Source organism: Helianthus annuus, chromosome 15, assembly GCF_002127325.2.
Source record: "Helianthus annuus cultivar XRQ/B chromosome 15, HanXRQr2.0-SUNRISE, whole genome shotgun sequence".
NCBI lineage: Eukaryota > Viridiplantae > Streptophyta > Magnoliopsida > Asterales > Asteraceae > Helianthus > Helianthus annuus.
In genome coordinates, this window is record NC_035447.2 from 22,351,819 (window position 1) to 22,370,052 (window position 18,234).

The 18,234-nt window shown below is 38.4% G+C and overlaps 2 protein-coding genes and 1 long non-coding RNA gene across 6 annotated transcripts; 2 read left to right on the top strand and 1 right to left on the bottom strand.

Moving 5' to 3' along the window:
- Nucleotides 1-10,397: 10,397 nt before the first annotated feature.
- LOC110913468 (CENP-B homolog protein 1-like) lies at nt 10,398-10,805 on the top strand. Its single transcript, XM_022158297.1, has one exon. The coding sequence runs from the start codon at nt 10,398-10,400 to the stop codon at nt 10,803-10,805; it is 408 nt and encodes a 135-aa protein (XP_022013989.1).
- Nucleotides 10,806-13,414: 2,609 nt separating this feature from the next.
- LOC110911106 lies at nt 13,415-13,930 on the top strand. The gene is made up of 2 exons (XR_002576777.2): nt 13,415-13,651; nt 13,744-13,930. It is a non-coding gene; the product is annotated as an uncharacterized LOC110911106 (long non-coding RNA).
- Nucleotides 13,931-14,182: 252 nt separating this feature from the next.
- LOC110911105 (remorin 1.4) lies at nt 14,183-18,024 on the bottom strand. 4 transcript variants are annotated; one of them, XM_022155684.2, is made up of 6 exons: nt 17,744-18,024; nt 16,542-16,924; nt 16,299-16,454; nt 15,491-15,779; nt 14,775-14,856; nt 14,183-14,665 (listed from the first exon to the last, which is right to left on the bottom strand). In XM_022155684.2, exons 2-6 carry the CDS (start codon nt 16,879-16,881, stop codon nt 14,471-14,473), a joined length of 1,062 nt encoding a protein of 353 aa, XP_022011376.1. In that variant the 5' UTR covers nt 16,882-16,924; nt 17,744-18,024; the 3' UTR covers nt 14,183-14,470. The 4 variants fall into 4 exon arrangements, with proteins under 4 accessions (XP_022011376.1, XP_022011375.1, XP_022011374.1 ...); XM_022155683.2 differs by having other exon boundaries at nt 16,299-16,929; XM_022155682.2 differs by having other exon boundaries at nt 16,299-16,924; nt 17,744-18,023.
- Nucleotides 18,025-18,234: the final 210 nt, after the last annotated feature.

An 18,234-nucleotide genomic window follows, 5' to 3' on the forward strand; every position in this document is an offset into this window, starting at 1 on the left:
AGGAATTTTGCCTCTTATTTGTTGTTTAAAACTTTTGTACTCTACCATGCATGCTTCCTAGCTATACTTCTTGTTGATTAAATTTATGTGCCTTTCCTAAGGCTAACACGAATACACTTATGCTACTTTTATGCTCTTGTAACACCAACGAGAAGAATTTACCAAAATAGGCGTGAAACCCACAATTTGGTAAACGACTCTCATTCTACCTTTAATCTATTTTGTCCGAAATTTCACCATTAAGCTAGGAGTGACATCCACAACTTAATGGTAATTTCCATTTCAACTCTAGTGGACCCTCGTCAAGGTGTCAAAATTTTATTTTGATCGACGAGTATCAACCACATTTAGGGTACGAAATCGTCAAGTTAGGGGTGAAACCCGCATCTCGTCGATTAAGTCCCATTCCTCGATTTTTATTCCCGCCAAAGTCCCGAATGTTTCAATCATTTAGAGATGTGTAGTAACCGGAAGGGTAAGATACCGTTAATCGCTTCTCGACGAGAGTATCTTACTTATAGGCCAAAGCACAATATCTCTAATTCGAAAGAACTTTCGACCCACTTTGGAATAGTCGACGTTTCTCTACCCGAAACAATCCAATGTTTTATTGAGCCTCTCTTTTATGTATCTCAATTTATATGTGATTTCATACTTGAACGTTCATTCATTTCCAAATGTCGTTTTAATCATTTCGCACGTTATCGCAATCACAAACAATAATAATCCCTCGTGAACAAACTAAATTTACAATGCTTTCGTTTATTCATGTTATGCTATGTGGAATTCATGACTATGCTATATGAAACGTTTAAACTTTTATGCTATGTAAATCAAGTTGAACCTTTTATGCTGTGTGAACCTTTATGCTATGTGATCAATTTCGTTTTCTTAAACAAACATTATGACCAAGTCTCACCTATTCGTTCTTTTGAATCTTAGATGTCTTCTCGTCACTCCAACGCGTCTAAGAAGTCAAAGTCTCGCTCCACAAAGAAGATGATGGCTTTCATGGCCGATTAATTTGCTTGCGTCGTCCCAAAGGTCATTTCCGAGATTCGAGCCTCTGAAACTCCTCACTCTTCCGTCGACTCTAAGGTTGAAGCACGCAAGCCCGTCTCGTTCAACTTCAAGCACTTTTCATCGTGCAATCCAAAGCCATTCACTGGAAATGATGGGGTGACCGCCATGCTCGAGTGGTTTGACAGCATAGAGGTCACATTCATCAATAGCGAGTACCCCGATGAGCTCAAGACGCGCAGCGCGACTGGGGTATTCCAAGCCCGAGCTCTCGAGTGGTGGACGAATGAAAGAAACATCCGTTCGAACGAGCTGGCATATGCTTTGACATGGGAAGAGACTAAGGCCCTGATGATGGATGAGTTTTGTCCTCCGCATGAGCAACGAAAGTTGGAGGAAGAATTTTGGGTATTAAAGCAGATTGGTGATGACAACCTAGCCTACACCACCCGTTTCAAACAACTCTGTTTCATTGTCCCTCACCTTGTCTCGACCCCTGATCGCAAGAAAAGCAAGTATATCAATGGTCTACCCCCTAGCATGCGTGATACGATCGAGGCAGCCAAACTCGATAGCATCGAAGACATTTACCGTTTGGCCGCGTCCTTGAACAACAACCGTGTTCGCGATAAGCAAGCCGCAAACCTCGTTCCTTCGAAGCCATCCCATCAAATCACCCAACAATCGAATAACAATAGGGGAAAGAAGCGAAAGCAATCCAACCCCGTTTGTAACGCGATTGTGCCGCCTGTTAACCCGAACCCTGTTGCTCCTGATAACACCCAAAAGTCGTACACTGGGATTCACCCCAAGTGTGCTACTTGTAACTACCATCATCCCGTCAATGCTAGGTGCCGTCGTTGTGACAATTGCAACCGTTATGGTCATACTATCAATTTTTGTCGCAATCAGCAACAATAAGCACCACCAGCTCAGCAAGCCCTACCTGCTCCTCAAAACGCAAGACCCGCTAGAGCTTGTTTCAAATGTGGGGATGCTAATCATCTTCGTCCTCAATGCCCACAATGGAATCAAGAGCAGCAACAACCTCCTCGTGGACGCGCCTTCAACCTGAACGCGAATCAAGCGCGCAACGACAATGATGTCGTTAACGGTACGTTTCTTGTTAACCATCTTTATGCTTCGATACTATTTGATACTGGTGCAGACAAAAGCTTTGTGTCCTTAGAATTCGAATCATTGTTAAATTGCACACGCTCTAAGCTACCTAAGTCGTTTTCCGTTGAAGTCGCCAATGGCAAGTCTATCTTAGTCGATTCCATTCTCCTCGATTGTCGTCTTACTCTTAACGAGCATGTTTTCTCTATCGATCTTATACCCATGCAATTGGGTAGTTTCGACGTCATCATAGGCATGGATTGGCTTCAAAAGAATCATGCTGAAATCGCTTATCACGAGAAATTCGTTCGCTTACCTCTTCCATCCGGAGACGTTTTGCACGTTTATGGAGACCGACCTTCAAAGGGACTAAAGTTGATGTCCTGCACACAAGCGAACAAGTACTTACGCAAACAGTACTTTGCCTTTTTAGCCCACGTTGTGGAAGAAAAGGGCAAGGGAAAAAGTTTAAGTGATGTTCCAGTGGTGCGCGACTTCCCTGACGTCTTTCCTGAAGATCTACCCGGTCCTCCTCCTCCTCGATCTGTTGATTTTCGTATTGACCTCGTACCTGGTGCGACTCCTGTTGCCAAGGCTCCTTATCATCTTGCACCTTCCGAGATGCAAGAATTGTCTTCTCAGCTTCAAGAACTCCTCGATAAGGGTTTCATTCGTCCAAGTACCTCTCCTTGGGGTGCTCCTGTGCTTTTCGTTAAAAAGAAAGATGGTTCTTTCCGCATGTGTATCGACTATCGTGAGCTCAACAAACTCACCGTTAAGAATCGTTATCCTCTTCCGCGTATCGACGACCTCTTTGATCAACTTCAAGGCGCTACCTGTTTCTCCAAAATCGATCTTCGTTCTGGTTATCACCAACTTCGAGTCCTCGAAGAGGACGTTCCCAAAACCGCTTTTCGCACACGCTATGGAGATTACGAGTTCGTGGTTATGCCTTTTGGCTAGACCAACGCACCCGCTGTGTTCATGGATCTCATGAATCGTATTTGTAAGCCTTACTTGGATCGCTTTGTGATCGTCTTCATTGATGATATTCTCATTTATTCTAAATCTCGAGCCGATCATGAGCGTCATCTCCGCCTTATACTCGAACTTTTGCGTGCTGAACGTTTATATGCTAAGTTTTCTAAATGCGAGTTTTGGATCAAAGAAGTTCAATTCCTTGGGCACGTTGTTAGTGAAAAAGGAATCCATGTCGACCCTTCAAAAATCGAAGCCGTGAAGAATTGGACCACGCCTAAATCTCCTTCTGAAATCCGTTCCTTCTTAGGATTGGCGGGTTATTACCGTCGATTCATCTCGAACTTTTCAAAAATCGCCGTTCCTCTCACTTCGTTGACTCAAAAGGAGAAACCTTTTGCTTGGGGTCCTGAGCAAGAGGAATCTTTTCAAACTCTCAAGGACTTGCTTTGCAACGCTCCTATCCTCGCTCTCCCTGATGGGAATGATGATTTCGTGGTGTATTGTGATGCATCGAACCGTGGTCTTGGTTGTGTGCTCATGCAACGAGACAAGGTCATCGCTTACGCCTCTCGCCAACTCAAAATACATGAGAAAAATTATACTACCCACGACCTCGAGCTTGGCGCAGTTGTTTTTGCGTTAAAGATTTGGAGACACTACCTATATGGTACTAAGTGTGTGGTTTTCACTGACCATAAGAGCCTACAACACATCTTTGACCAAAAAGAACTCAATATGCGACAGTGACGTTGGGTGGAGTTGCTCAACGACTACGACTGCGAGATTCGCTACCACCCTGGTAAGGCGAATGTCGTGGGCGATGCACTTAGTCGTAAGGCTCATGTAGATGTCATTCGTTGTTTTCATATCTCGAGCGATCTTCACAATCGCATTCGTGAAGCGTAGTACTCGTCTATCAATGAAGGTTCCATGGCTGTAGAAATACGTGGAGCATCTGAAAGTCAACTCGTTTCGAAACCTGATGGCCTCCTCTATTGTTGTGGTCGCGTCTGGATCCCAGATCGCGACAATCTTCGTGACCTTATCATGAATGAAGCACACAAATCTAGGTACTCAATTCATCCTGGCGCTGACAAGATGTACCATAATCTACGTACATCCTATTGGTGGCCCGGTATGAAGAAAGACATTGCTGTGTACGTTTCCAAGTGTCTTACCTGTTCGAAAGTCAAAGCCGAGCACCAACGACCTTCTGGTCTACTCGAACAACCTAAAATCCCCGTTTGGAAATGGGATAGCATTGCGATGGACTTTATAACTAAACTCCCACGTACACCTTCTGGTTACGATAGCATTTGGGTAGTCATTGATCGTTTGACTAAGTCCACACAATTCATTCCCATTCGCGAAGATTTCAAGGTTGAACGACTTGCTCGTATCTATACCAATGAAGTCATACGCCATCATGGTGTTCCTCTCGACATCATTTCTGATCGTGATGGTCGATTTACTTCGCGTCTCTGGCAAACTTTTCAGTCCGCTATGGGTACTCACTTGAATCTCAGTACGTCTTTTCATCCTCAAACGGATGGACAGACTGAACGTACTATCCAAACCCCAGAGGACATGCTCCGTTCTTGTGTCATCGACTTTGGTGGTAGTTGGGATGTGCATTTACCTTTGATCTAGTTCTCGTACAACAATAGCTATCACTCCAGTATTCAAATGGCTCCTTTCGAGGCATTGTATGGTCGCAAATGCCGATCTCCCTTAAGCTGGCACGAGATTGGTGACAAACATTTTACTGGCCCTGAGATCATACAAGAAGCAACAGATAAGATTCTTCAAATCCGTGACAATCTACTCAAGGCTCGAAGTCGTCAAAAGAGCTACGCTGACAAGGGACGCAAACCTATGGAATTCAACGTTGGTGACCATGTCCTTCTCAAGGTGTCTCCTTGGAAAGGAGTGGTTCGTTTTGGTAAAAAGGGAAAACTTGCCCCTCGCTATGTTGGTCCTTTCAAGATACTCGAAAGGATTGGTAAAGTGGCTTATCGACTCGATTTACCTCAAGAGCTCAACAACGTTCATCCAACGTTCCACGTCTCTAACCTAAAGAAATGTCTCGCTGATGAAGGACTTCAAGTTCCTCTCGAAGATCTTCAAATCAACGATACTATGCATTTTGTGGAAAAGTCGGTGGAAATCGTAGAGCAAGAAGTCAAGTTATTAAGGCGCAGTAAAATTCCTATCGTCAAGGTTAGATGGGAAGGAAAACGTGGCGCCGAATTTACTTGGGAACTCAAAAAGGATATGAAATCAAAGTATCCTCATCTTTTCCCTACGTCTTCCTAAATTTCGGGATGAAATTTCCTAAAGGAGGGGAGACTGTAACGCCCGGCTCTTTTGTACCTTCCATTTACAGAAAGTTTTGTTCATATTTCTATTTTTGGAAACCTTGTATTCTTGCAATCGTTCCCTTCTTTGTAATCATAATCAAACCGAGACTTGGATCATTAATGAAGCTTGTATTTTGTTACATTTATGTTATACACATTCTATGTATGCTCGTATGTTCGACTTCGTGAATCAATCGATGTTTAATCGTTATTCTTGGAAACTATGTGCGAAACTTGTAATTAATCTAAACTTATGCATTGAACGTATTTTGAATGAGAACGACACTTGATTTGATACTTATACGCTTGATTATACTTGGTTTATACTCCTCATACTTGATCACATCTTAAACTATGCCTTTATGGCAAATATGGCCCTTAAAATACCTTAAACGCATCAAACACACAACTCCAGGGGCCAAATTGTAAAAAAATGAAACTTATCCGGAACCACAAAGGGCTCGCGGCCCGCGTGGACTTAGCCTGATACCTCAGGCGGGCCGCATGGACCTCATGTCTGCAGAATAGTTGGACAGTCGCGACCAGCTTCGTTTTTGGGCGGGATTCTTTGGCTTAAACCGAGTTTTAGCACTAGTTAACCCCCCAAATCAACCCTAATCACTCTCCTATAAGTACCCAAGGTCCTCCAAGCACTTGGACACTTTCAACACACTCAAATCTCTCAAAAACACTCTCAAGTTCCAGCAAGAATCTGCATTTTCGGACAGATTCATACCCTTGCACTAAACTTGGTATAACTTGCTCATTTCTTAACGAAATTACTTGATTCTTCTTCCTACTTGCTTGGTTAATCACGGAGTTTGATTCCTTGACTTCTCCTTGGAGAAATCAAACCTGGAATTGCTCTGAAATTGACCAAAAACTTTCTGTTTTGTTACATACTTGTTTAAACTTCATCCAACTTGTGTCTAACACATCTCACACCAATGTCCTAATGCTTACAACCCCTCTTATGGTTGGTTAAGCTTAAAAACATGGTTAAGACACTTAAATCAGAGGATTAAACCTCATAAACTTTCTCTTTTGTTAGGGTATTTAACCCACAAGTCATGTCAAGCTTAGACTTTGATGAATGAGTGATTGTGGAACAACTTGGGTTGTTCCAACATAAAATCCTCACATGATTTGATGATTTCTTTTAGTTTAGATTATTTACATACTTGTATTAGTCCTAGTTCTTGACCCTCCTTGGTTGTCTTTACATCAAGTGAAGTGGTGAACATTCAAGGGGTCCCTAAATGGAAGCATGTTCTTCCTACCCCATACATGACATTCATGAATAACTCGAGGTGCCTAAACGAAGATCTTAATCTTCTACCTCCTACTTGAATTATTGAACTTAATAATATGTAATACTAAACTTAAATATATATATATATATACTCATTCGAACCTTTAATATTAAACTTGTGTTTATATGTTAAGGTAGTAGAATACCATCTAAGACTTAACACTCCAAGTATGATTCTAATGGGCATACTACCCATGAAATACAATATAACCCTAGTGGTTACGTAGTGTCATATAAGGTTGTAAGTTAAAGATGATTATTTTGATATCATACTTTATGTTATGTTAAACTCCAAATTTATAATCTTCCGTTGTACGCCAAACTCATACGCCTACGTTTCCTTGTGTAGAAGGACTAGGTGCTCCAACTTAATCCATCCACCAAACTCGCTCGCGGGATTTCAAGTGGGAAAGCTTGCAACCACTGTGAGTATACTCGATCCCTTTTTCCCCTTTACACTTTGGGATGCAACATGTATAATTATGCAAACATCTTTAAACTAAACTAAACATACTCAATCCTTGTACAAACATGAAATTAATGTGCTTTACTTATGATTCTTGTATGCTCTATTTGAACGATTTGGAACGTATATGCTCATTAACTTTGCTAGCCCACCTTAACAATTATAGCGCTATAGGATTTACGCACCGCCCGTTAGACTTGGGGTATTGTTAAGTTAAACATTTACCATCCTGCTATCAATTGGGATTTGGTTATTTTATGCGTTGGATTCTTGGGTTTATCATAGTGTACGCCAAAAATTGCATACTAGTAATTCACATATTATGAATCATGTTGGATTTGAGCCTTTTATTCTATTATGCTATGTAAACAAACTTGTATACTCGCTCATGCTTTTGCATTGAAACTCTATTTTAATACATGTTGCAGGTTGATTATTGAAGTACGGATGAATGATGAAACAAGTTTAGGGTGGACTAGATACACACCTAGATTTATCTATCTTTTGTTTGTTATGTTATTTGTTGAAACAATGTTGTTATTTCCTTTTGAATTTCGTATGACATTTAGTTTTGAAATGAAATTTGAATTTAATTAAATATTGTCACATAGTGTTATGACGTCTCTAGCAATCTATACACACTTCGTCTCATCCCGATGTTTCCGCCATCGGTTGGGGTGTGACAATCCTAAAGGTGTATCTAGGCTAGCAAAGAAGGGTTCAAGACTTGGAAGCTCAAGGACTACCTCTTGGAGATTTTATCCACCAACTTTGTCTCATCTTCATCTTCTTGTTCTTGATCTTTCTTCCCTAGCCACAAGTGCTAGTAGTATGTCCACTAACACTTTTTTCATCTCCCCATTTCATGGCTAAAACCTAAATTAAGCTCTTTGTTACCCTTCTACGTGAAACTCCACCGTTCTCTGAATAACTATCCCCAACTACTAATACATCAGTGTGAACATTTCGACACACCTGTCTCATATATAGGGGTGGACCCAACGCATGCGTGCCGAGGTCACATGACCATGGTGTTTTTATATGTAATTTATAATACCAATGTGAAGGTGAAAATCTTTTGTGGGGGTCTCAAGAGTAAACCCTTGCACCACAAGTGGCCTACCTCCTTCATGTTGGTTGTAGGACCGGTCGGTAGGGGGTGCCTAGTGGTGGCGTCCACAAAAGGGGAGTGGCATCGTAGGTGTTTAGATTATGACCATGTTTACAATTTGTGTGATTGAATCAAATGATACCATATGTTGAAGTGGTTAATAGGGTCGACTCGTAAGGTGACGGGGGGATGGCTTACGCAGTGGCGGATCTAGACTGAAACTATAGGGGTAACGTTCAAAAAAAATTTTTACCATACTTTATACGATATAAATGAAACAAAAGAAAATACGATAATAAATTAAGTTAAAGACATACCTAATATATTTCTCCTCTTTTGGTTTTTGAATGATTGAAATCGAGTCATTACATCATTTTTTTTACTTTATCAAAAGTTTCTCTACACAAACGTAATAATTTTATCAAAAGTTTCTCTACGCAAACGTACTAATCTTATTTCTCCTCATTTTTTTCTAAATATAGCCTTTACGATTGCTCTCTAAGCAAATGTAATAATTTTATTTAGAGTAAACTGCAATTTTACCCCCTGGGGTTTAAGCCAATTGGCACTCTGACCCCCTTCATGAAAATAATTGCAATTTTTATTAACATACTATATTACCTTTTTTATGTATTTTATTTTTCCTCTTTCAATATTCATTGGGAATAGATATATGATTATTAATAAGTCTTCTTCTCCTTCATACAACACAACTTCAAAACAAAAGTTGTAGGTATACGTCTCTTCACAAAAACACTAGGTAAGAGTTCATCACCAACAAAAAAAATTGTGAAGGGGTAGCATAATATTATTTTAGGGATAGCGGAATACAAAAAAATGTCAAAACACATATAATTTTTGCACTTCGGCCGAAAAGTTAAGGGGTAGCGGGGGTTACCCCTACCAAAGAGGTAGGTCCGTCCCTGGGCTTAGGGCTCAAACCCTTCGGGGCCCGAAATTTTTTTTAATGAACTTTACGTTGTAGAACTTAGAATATATAAGTACAAAATCGAAAAATGGCATGATGAGGCGCTTGATCTAGTGGTTTTCATATCACTCATATTATACATTTTACAGACTCAGTTTACATTTACTCAAATTACATTATTTTCAAGTAAAAACACGTCATACTAATAATATAAGTTGTTGATTTAAAACAAGTCCAAATGGTTCATCACCACCCACAATCTTTGCTTGTCTCCATCATTCGCTCATTGTACTACCTCCATCGCCTTCACCCATCCCATTATGGTTGTTCAACATGCTCAATGCTCAAAGCTTGCTTGAAACTGACTTGGAAAGAGCTCAGAAATAGCTCGCTCAAAATCGACTAGGTTGTAAATAAGCTAGTTTGGCTTGGCTCGATTTATCAAACGAAATGAGTTCGAGTTAATCCTGACTCCATTTGGTTCAACTCACATGGAACATATAAGTTAACCCTAAATTTTCATGTTTTACATTCGAAGTGCCAACCCCAAGCTTTACAGCCCCAATACTTTCTTCTTTCTTCATTGTTCCACTAATTTAGCGACCTGGTTTCGACCGATTGCTCACTGCTCAGGTGTTTTAACGTGAAGATCGGCGCCCTAACTCCATATATAGCCCGTTATAATTGACTACTTGTAATTTCCCTACTCGTTTAAGTCTACAGTAGAAACTCTATAAAATAATACACTTGGGACCACCAAAATTTATTAATTAAAAGAGTTATTAATTAATCGATAAATTAATAATTATTAATTTATATATTAATTAATATTTTATTAATTTATAGTAGAATACTTAGTTTACAAACACCTTTCAAGCTTCCACTTAATTATTGTATACAATGCATGTATATCAAATGAACGGCCCAATTTGAAAGAAACCTTCAATCTCCCACCTTATTATGCTTCTTGTGTTCAATGTATCACTCTATGGACATTAAAAATATTTTCTATATAAATACAAGATCAAAATAGGTTAACACAAACAAATCATACACACAACATGGCTTCCCATCTTAAACGTGTGAAAAAAAAAACAATAATGACAGACGAGATTCGAAGAGCATTATGCAAGCACAACAAGGATAATCCAAGTCTCACTCAAAAGCAATTGCAAGAATGGGTTCATAGTAACTATGGTTTGCAGGTGAGTCAAGCGACAATATCGAATACAGTTAAGCGGTCTTTAGAGTATCTCTCACTTGCTCCCGAAAGAGGCGATGTTAAGCGACACAAACCGGCAAAATTTCCTGACCTAGAAAAATCTTTCTATGAATGGATTCTTCAATATCAAGAACATGTGAATATGACAGGTGAACTAATCATCGAGAAGGCGAAAAAGTTCATGAAAGATATGTATCCAGTGGATACTCCAGACTTTACTTTTTCTATTGGTTGGCTTGGAAAGTTCAAAGCAAGATATGGAATTAAAAATTTCCGACGTTTTTGAGAGAGTGGATCTGTTGAAATGGAGGGCATGGAGGACAAATTAAAATCCATAAGAGACAAAGTTGATCAGTTTGAAATGAAACACAATTGAGTCATTTTTCAATAAACCTTCATAAATCATTCATGTAATATGCTATATATAAGGAATTATTAATTTATATTTTATATGGTGTCTAAACAAATTATCAAAAATGTATTATCTTATAATTTTAGCGAATTATAAATTTAGCACCCTATCCCCGAGTCGGGACCGGCAAAAAATATTATCTTAGAGAGTTTATTAAATAATCGAGTATTAATTTATCGAGTTTCTACTGTACTTCTTGAGTAATTTGTTAAACGTTAGTACTGTATATATTTTAAATTGAACATAATTTTAATTTTAGTTTAGTCATGTTACAAATTCGGTAGCATAATTAGTTTTAATCTTGAAATGTTGATTGGATTTATTTCGTAGAGATTTATATCTCTAGTTCTTTTTATGACAATGTAGAATTCTTCTCACAAAATAAATTGGTGAAACCGAGACCCTTAAGTAATAATCATGTTGAGCTAGGGTTCAAGCTCAAAAATAGCTAGCTAAAACAGGCTTAATTGTAAACGAGCCAGCTCGCTAAGTTATGTTTGAAACAAGCCAAGTTCGAGTTGACCTTGGCTTGGTTTTAGCAGTATGAGCTAACTTTTTTCTCTAAAATCTTCTACATCAAAGATTCGCCCAGACCTACCTTGGGACTGGGCCCATATCTCTTCAATAAATATTTGTAAAACTTGTCACAAACACAATCAAACGAGAACATAGATAAAATTATCTGATTTACTCATATTATATTTTATACGTCCCGCTTGCGGTATGCGCATATAATGTATATATGTGTGGGCGCTCGGGGGGGGGCAAAAGTGAAAGTTTACTAATTTTAACGTTATTTTACTAATTTCGTGAAAATAATGTTAAAAGAGAGTGATGGTTAATCATGCATCATGTGGTGGCGTTGATAGCCGAAAGACAGGGGAGTACATGCATTAATTGGCCTTTGTCATTAATTGCCGAGTGTTATGTGCCTTATGTCCAAGGCTTGATGCAAAACTACCATCGAGCCGGGAGTCTCACTGGAAGTAGCCACTCTATTCCTACAGGGTAGAGGTAAGGCTGTCTACATCTTACCCTCCTTAGACCCTGCCTTAACTTTGCTACCGGTGGGATTTACTGAGTATGATGATGATGATGATATGTCAATACAATTTATGTCTTCTCAAATTATATAGCACGTAAAAACATGCCATACTGATAAAATTTCTTGGTTAAAATCGGTTCCAAATGGTTCACCACCACCCATGACTATGGCTTGTCGCCATCACCCACTCATCATCACTGACACCACCCCCGCAACCTTCACCAATCACACTATGCTTGTTCAAATAGCTCAATGATCAAAGCTTGCTTGAAACTCATTCGAAAAAAAGCTTGGAAATAGCTCGCTCAAATCGACTAGGTTGTAAATGGCTTAACTCGGTTTGTAAACGAATCTGGTTCGAGCTAATCCTGGCTCAGTTCGGTTTTAAATTCTAGTGCATTCTTATTACACTTTTCACTCCTCATTACATTCCAAGTGCCTACCCCAAACTTTACATCCCAAGTGCCCAACCCAGTACTCCTATATTAATTTTGTTACAAACTAGCAAAATTCCCCCGGTTACGTGGCGAGGATTCGGTCAATGACTATTCATTTCGTTACGATATCAGTAAGGTAGCGACACTCAATAAAGCAACCAAAAGAGAAAATTCAAATTATTTCTCTAATATATATCATAGATCAAAAGTTCTAAACGACTATACCAATAATATAAACATTTCAAATTGAAGTGAAGAAAAAATTTAACGCAACCGTGTATTTAGTATTTATAAAAAAAATGAATGAACGAAAGTCATGAGAAAAAACAAAACTATAGGGTTAAAAACTTATATTTTTTTAGTACAAGGTGTGTAATAGAAACTTATAAAAAAAGTCAAAGTTACCGTTCACGCAAGTTGGTAACTATTGTAAACTATAAGGTTAAAATCGGATATTATTTATAGCATAAGGTGTGTAACTAGAACTAAAAAAAGGTCAAAGTCACTATTCACAAAAGTTGATAATTGTTATACCCTGTATTGATAAGTAGTACGAAAACGGCGACCAAAATTGGAAAAAATTATAAAACAAAAACACGAATACCACGTGATGTAAAACGTAAACAAGAGATACTACAAGATGGTGTAAAACACAGGCAATTCACCACAAGACAAAAAATGAAAGAAATAAATTATCACAACACAAAAATTATAAAAGTAAAAAAAAAAAAAAAACACTATGCGTAAGGTGTTTCAACATTTGTTATATACACAAATTTGGGAGTATAATATGTTTAAATCTTGAAATGTTGATCAGACTTATTTTGTGAAGATCTATATCTTATTTAATGTTCTAGTTCTTTTATATTTTGTAGAATTCTTCTAAAAAATGGTGAAATTTTGACTTACGTAATGATCATGTTAAGGTCCAAGTTCAAAAATAACTCGCTAGAAATTGGCTTGGTTGTAAACGAGTCTGCTCGGCTTGGCTACGTTTGAAACGAGCCGAGTTCGAGTTGACCCTAGCTTGATTCGGTTCACGAATGTCCCTACATCCCACCCGGCCACCAGTGTTCTAAAACTCCTAAGGCCATCACTATAGACATTTAATCTGTAGTGGAGTTTGCTACAGATCCTAGCTTCATCTTTGTAGGTGTATAAATATGTAGGTGTTGACCAAAAAAGTTGACTTAATGATTTCATGTATGTAATGTTTGCAGAAGTTGAAGACGCTAAGGGTAAATCAAGACTTCATACTTTTCTTCAGCTTATCGTCATCATTTCTCTATCAATTCTAGCATCATGTTTAGTTTCATGGTGCATATTACAGGTTGCTATGGATTCAGCTGCACCTGTGATGATGGCAGCTCAAGCGGCGGCAACCACTAAATGGCACCATGCGACAAGTATTCTAGGCCAAACTACTAATTATGGTTTCATGAACAACAAACCAAACTGGCTTGGTATGGTTAGGTCAAACATCCAATTTTAATGATGTGACAATTTTGGTTTTAGCAGTATTTGCTCATTTTTTTCTCTAAACAAAGATTGTTCATAATTATTACATATACATATATGCATATTCCCGAAACGAAAAAAAAAATAATAATAATAAACTTTAAACCGCTAAATCCAAACCATGAACGGAACCATATAAATTTCAAACCAGACAGTTCTTCAGTTTGGGCGGCTTAAGCAGTTTCGAGTTTCGACTGTTTATAAAGAACACATGATTCTTTAATCTTTTAGGCATCCTGCTAAGAAGGCAATCATTTTCGATACTCTTTTCTTAAAAATTGGCAATTTTGATCCATTTCCAAGGTGCGGGTACAACAGACTATAATCGCACTACATCAGTAATCACAGTTTCACTCATGTTATGTGGAGATTACAAAGCATGAATTCAAACACCTGCGCTTACAATAGCAGGTATATCATTCATGTACCTTGCTCCAATGACGCATATTGGATCTAACATATTTACCCTCTTTTCTATCTTCCAAAACTGAGGACCATTTGACTTCTAGATTATGGTTTAAGAGCTGATCTTACACGTACTAGGATCCATGATGATGGAAGCAGCCTTTGAGAGAATTTGGGACAAATCTACGTAAGCTCTTGAATTTGCGGGAAGTTCTTGGAGAAACATCCTCTGACATGTTCCTTCTCATTTCATCGGCTTTCATTTGCGCAGCTCTATGTTTGTTCAATATTTTATCCAAAGACGCCGACTTTTTCTTTTCCAGTTTCATCTGATCAAACAAATAAAGCAAATATTTTTTTAAGCCGGATGTAAGACAATGGATTAATTACGTTTGGATAGTAAGAGTAGGTATGCGGTATACTTTTTACCAAACGTACCTCAAGTTTCCGGATCGATGCCTCGGCTTTAGCATTTTGCAGATTCTCCCAAGCCGTGATCCTTGCTTCCTCTTTCTCGAGCCTGCAAGTTACAAGACAACAAATAGGGGTGAGCAAAAAACCGAAAAAAAACCGAATAATCTAAAAAATCATTTTTCTTTAATTTTTGTTTATATACTGATTTAGGAATTATTAAATTTATTCTTGAATGTTAAGTATTTATAATAAGAACAAATGTTTATTTATCATTGAAATGATTTATCCATTGTCTCCAAGAAATAACAAAATTTAACATAAAAATTAAATGAGTTTCAAAGTGTTATAAAAGAAAACGTCTTAATAAAAACTTTGGAGGAACCTTAAAATAGATTAGAAGGTTAGGTTTATGTGAACAATATTAATTAAAAAGATTATATTAACTTAGATGTCAACATCTAAAAAAGCTTCTTAAACTTTGAATTATACTTTTTTTTATTTTTTAATCTTATGTAATTTGTTTCAAAAACCGAAAAACCAAACCATTGCTAAAATCGTAACCGAACAGTTTTCAAAATCGAAAACCAAACTTTCGGTTACGACTTCGGTTTTACCCTGAAACCGAACCAAACCGTGCACACCCCTACAACAAAACCATGATTCTTGTCATATATAAATATCAATATGCACGCGCTTGTGCTTGTGTGTGTGTGTTTTGAATCGAAACTGTAATTACGTACTTTGACACTTTCATTGCTCCTTCTGTAGTATTCCATGTCAAAGCTAAGTCATTAACCTCTGGTGATCGAGTATTCTTGATTTTCGTTTTGTGTCTTTTTGATTGCTTAATCGTAGTGGTTCCTTTGTCCACCTGGACATCCCGGACTTCCAATCTTGCCGAATGGTGGTTGTTGGGTTCCACCGGTGGTGGAGGTATATGTGTAGGGGACGTTTCAGGACTGCTCATCTGGGTTGCCATATCCCGCCGTGAAGCCACACGCGATACACCATTTTCATCTTCCTTCTCATCTGCATGTCGGTAGATCAGCCACAATTCACAAGCAGCCATCAAACAGGCAAAAGAGATTACAAAAGTTTTGTATTAAATAAGAAATTAGAGTAAAATACCATTTCTTTGGCCAGTTTTGCGACTTTCGTCCAATGGTTTGTTTTTCCGCATCTGGATCCAAACGGTCAGAATTCTTGCATTTTCATCCGGCTTGTTAGTTCCATCCATTTTTATCCGTTAAGTCAGGGGTATTTCCGTCTTTTTTGTTAACTTAAAGGAAAAGTTGGTCCTTTTCAGGGGTATTCGGTCTTTTTACATAGAGTGAAAAAGACTGAATTGCCTTTTAAGTTAGCAAAAAAGACGAAAATACCTCTGACTTAACGGAGAAAAATGGATGGAGTTAACAAGGCGGATGAAAATGGCAAGGTTTCAAACCTTTTGGATCCAGATGCGGAAAAACAAACATTTGGACGAATGTCGCAAAACTGGCCAAACCTCAGGGATGAAAATAGCATTTTACTCAAGAAATTATTATATACCTTGAGAATCAGGATATGCAGACTCAATTAACAACTCAGACCAACCAGGTGCATTAGTAGATTGAATCATTCCATACTGCTGAGCAGCATTCACTACACCCGCATTACGAAGCTGTAACCCATCCGGCACTAAAACTCCGGTTGTAAGCGGAGAACCTGCAAGAAAACTCATGTTACTCCCACCTTCAAGCACTGGGACAGCGGGCGAGTAGTTTGAAAAGTAAGCAACACCAGGCGACCCACCCAACGGTCCACTCTTAGCCTTGGCCCGTCTCTGCGGCGGCGTTGCTAACGCCTTGCAACCCCCGAAACCAGACACCGGACTCGTAATCCACCTCTCGGCATCGTCCCATTTCGACGGTAGTGTTCTTTGACTGTTGAACGGCATCAGTGCTGCCGCACTGATATGCCTCCGGCTACTATTGCTCAATGGTACTCTTTCTGAACACCATCCCTTTTGAAACCCTAACATAGTGTTATCTCCATAATCAGGAGTTCCGGGACTAGTGTATGCACCGGAATTACGGAACGAAGATGAATTCTTGTTTCCAGATCCTAACTGTGGTGAATAGTAGACCTGCATTGCATCGTCTGGCTCTACTAAATCCTAGTTTCTTCCAAAAACACTGCACTTCAAATTAAATTACGATTAGAACGATAATTTTATGTCAAACACGTAATAATTTTGGTACTTAAACCCTAATTTCTTCCAAATACGCTGCACTTCAAGTTAAACTACGATTCGAACGATAAATTTAGGTCAAACATGTAATGATTTTGGTACTTCAACCTTAATTTCTTCCAAAATCACTGCACTTCTAATTGCACTACTAGTATAAAGAAAATTTTATATCAAACAAGTAACGATTTCGGTACTTTAACCCAAATTTCTTCAACAAAAACACTGCATTTCAAGTTAAACTACGATTAGACCGATAATTTTATATCAAACACGTAACGATTTTGGTACTTCAACCGTAATCTATTCCAAAAACACTGAACTTCAAATTGCACTACTAGAAGAACGATAATTTTATATCAAACACGTATCGATTTCGGTACTTCAACCCTAATTTCTTCATAAAACACTGCACCTCAATTGGAACTACGACTAGAACGATAATTTTAGGTCAAACACATAACGATTTTGTTCTACTAAACCCTAACTTCTTCCCAAAACACTACACTTCAAATTGAACTACGAGCAGAACAATAATATTATATCAAACACGTGACGATTTCGGTACCTAAACCCTAATTTCTTCCAAAAATACTGCACTTTACTTCAACAAACAGAACGATAACTTAAATCAAACACGTAACAATTTCGGTACTTAAACCCTAACAAAACAAGCTCAGATTCAAACACATTCCACACAAAAATAGCCGGTGAAGGAGTCTGTGAAACAGGAACTTAAAAGCTTATAGATCGTGTAGATTTATACCTGAATCGAACGGTGTTTGTTACTTGTCAGTTGAGTTGTGTGTGTGTGTGTGTGTGTGTGTGTGTGAAAACACGTAGACTGAAGAAGAATGGTAGATTCCAGAAGCTGTTAGTTGAAATGAGATCGGTGTAGTAGCGAATAGATCTTCTTCTTCGTCTTCCGGGAAATCAGAGATTGCAGACAGGATCCATGTGATATTGGCCTCAAGTACGGAGAGGGTCTCCCACCGTCTCACTCATTTATGGTGGTCAACACCTTTGAATAAACTATATATACACATACATGTATGTATTTTATGTGTGTGTAAATATATATTAAATGTATTTTTGAACGGCAAATAATAAATAAATATTGAATGAATGGTTGGGAAAATCGACTTCATATGTATGCCATCCTGTATTATTTTCGTGACCTCCAATGTCCAATGTGAATGTCCAACCAGCAAAATTGTAAGTACCGAATGGTGTGAGCATGGGTGTCCATTGAGTCAT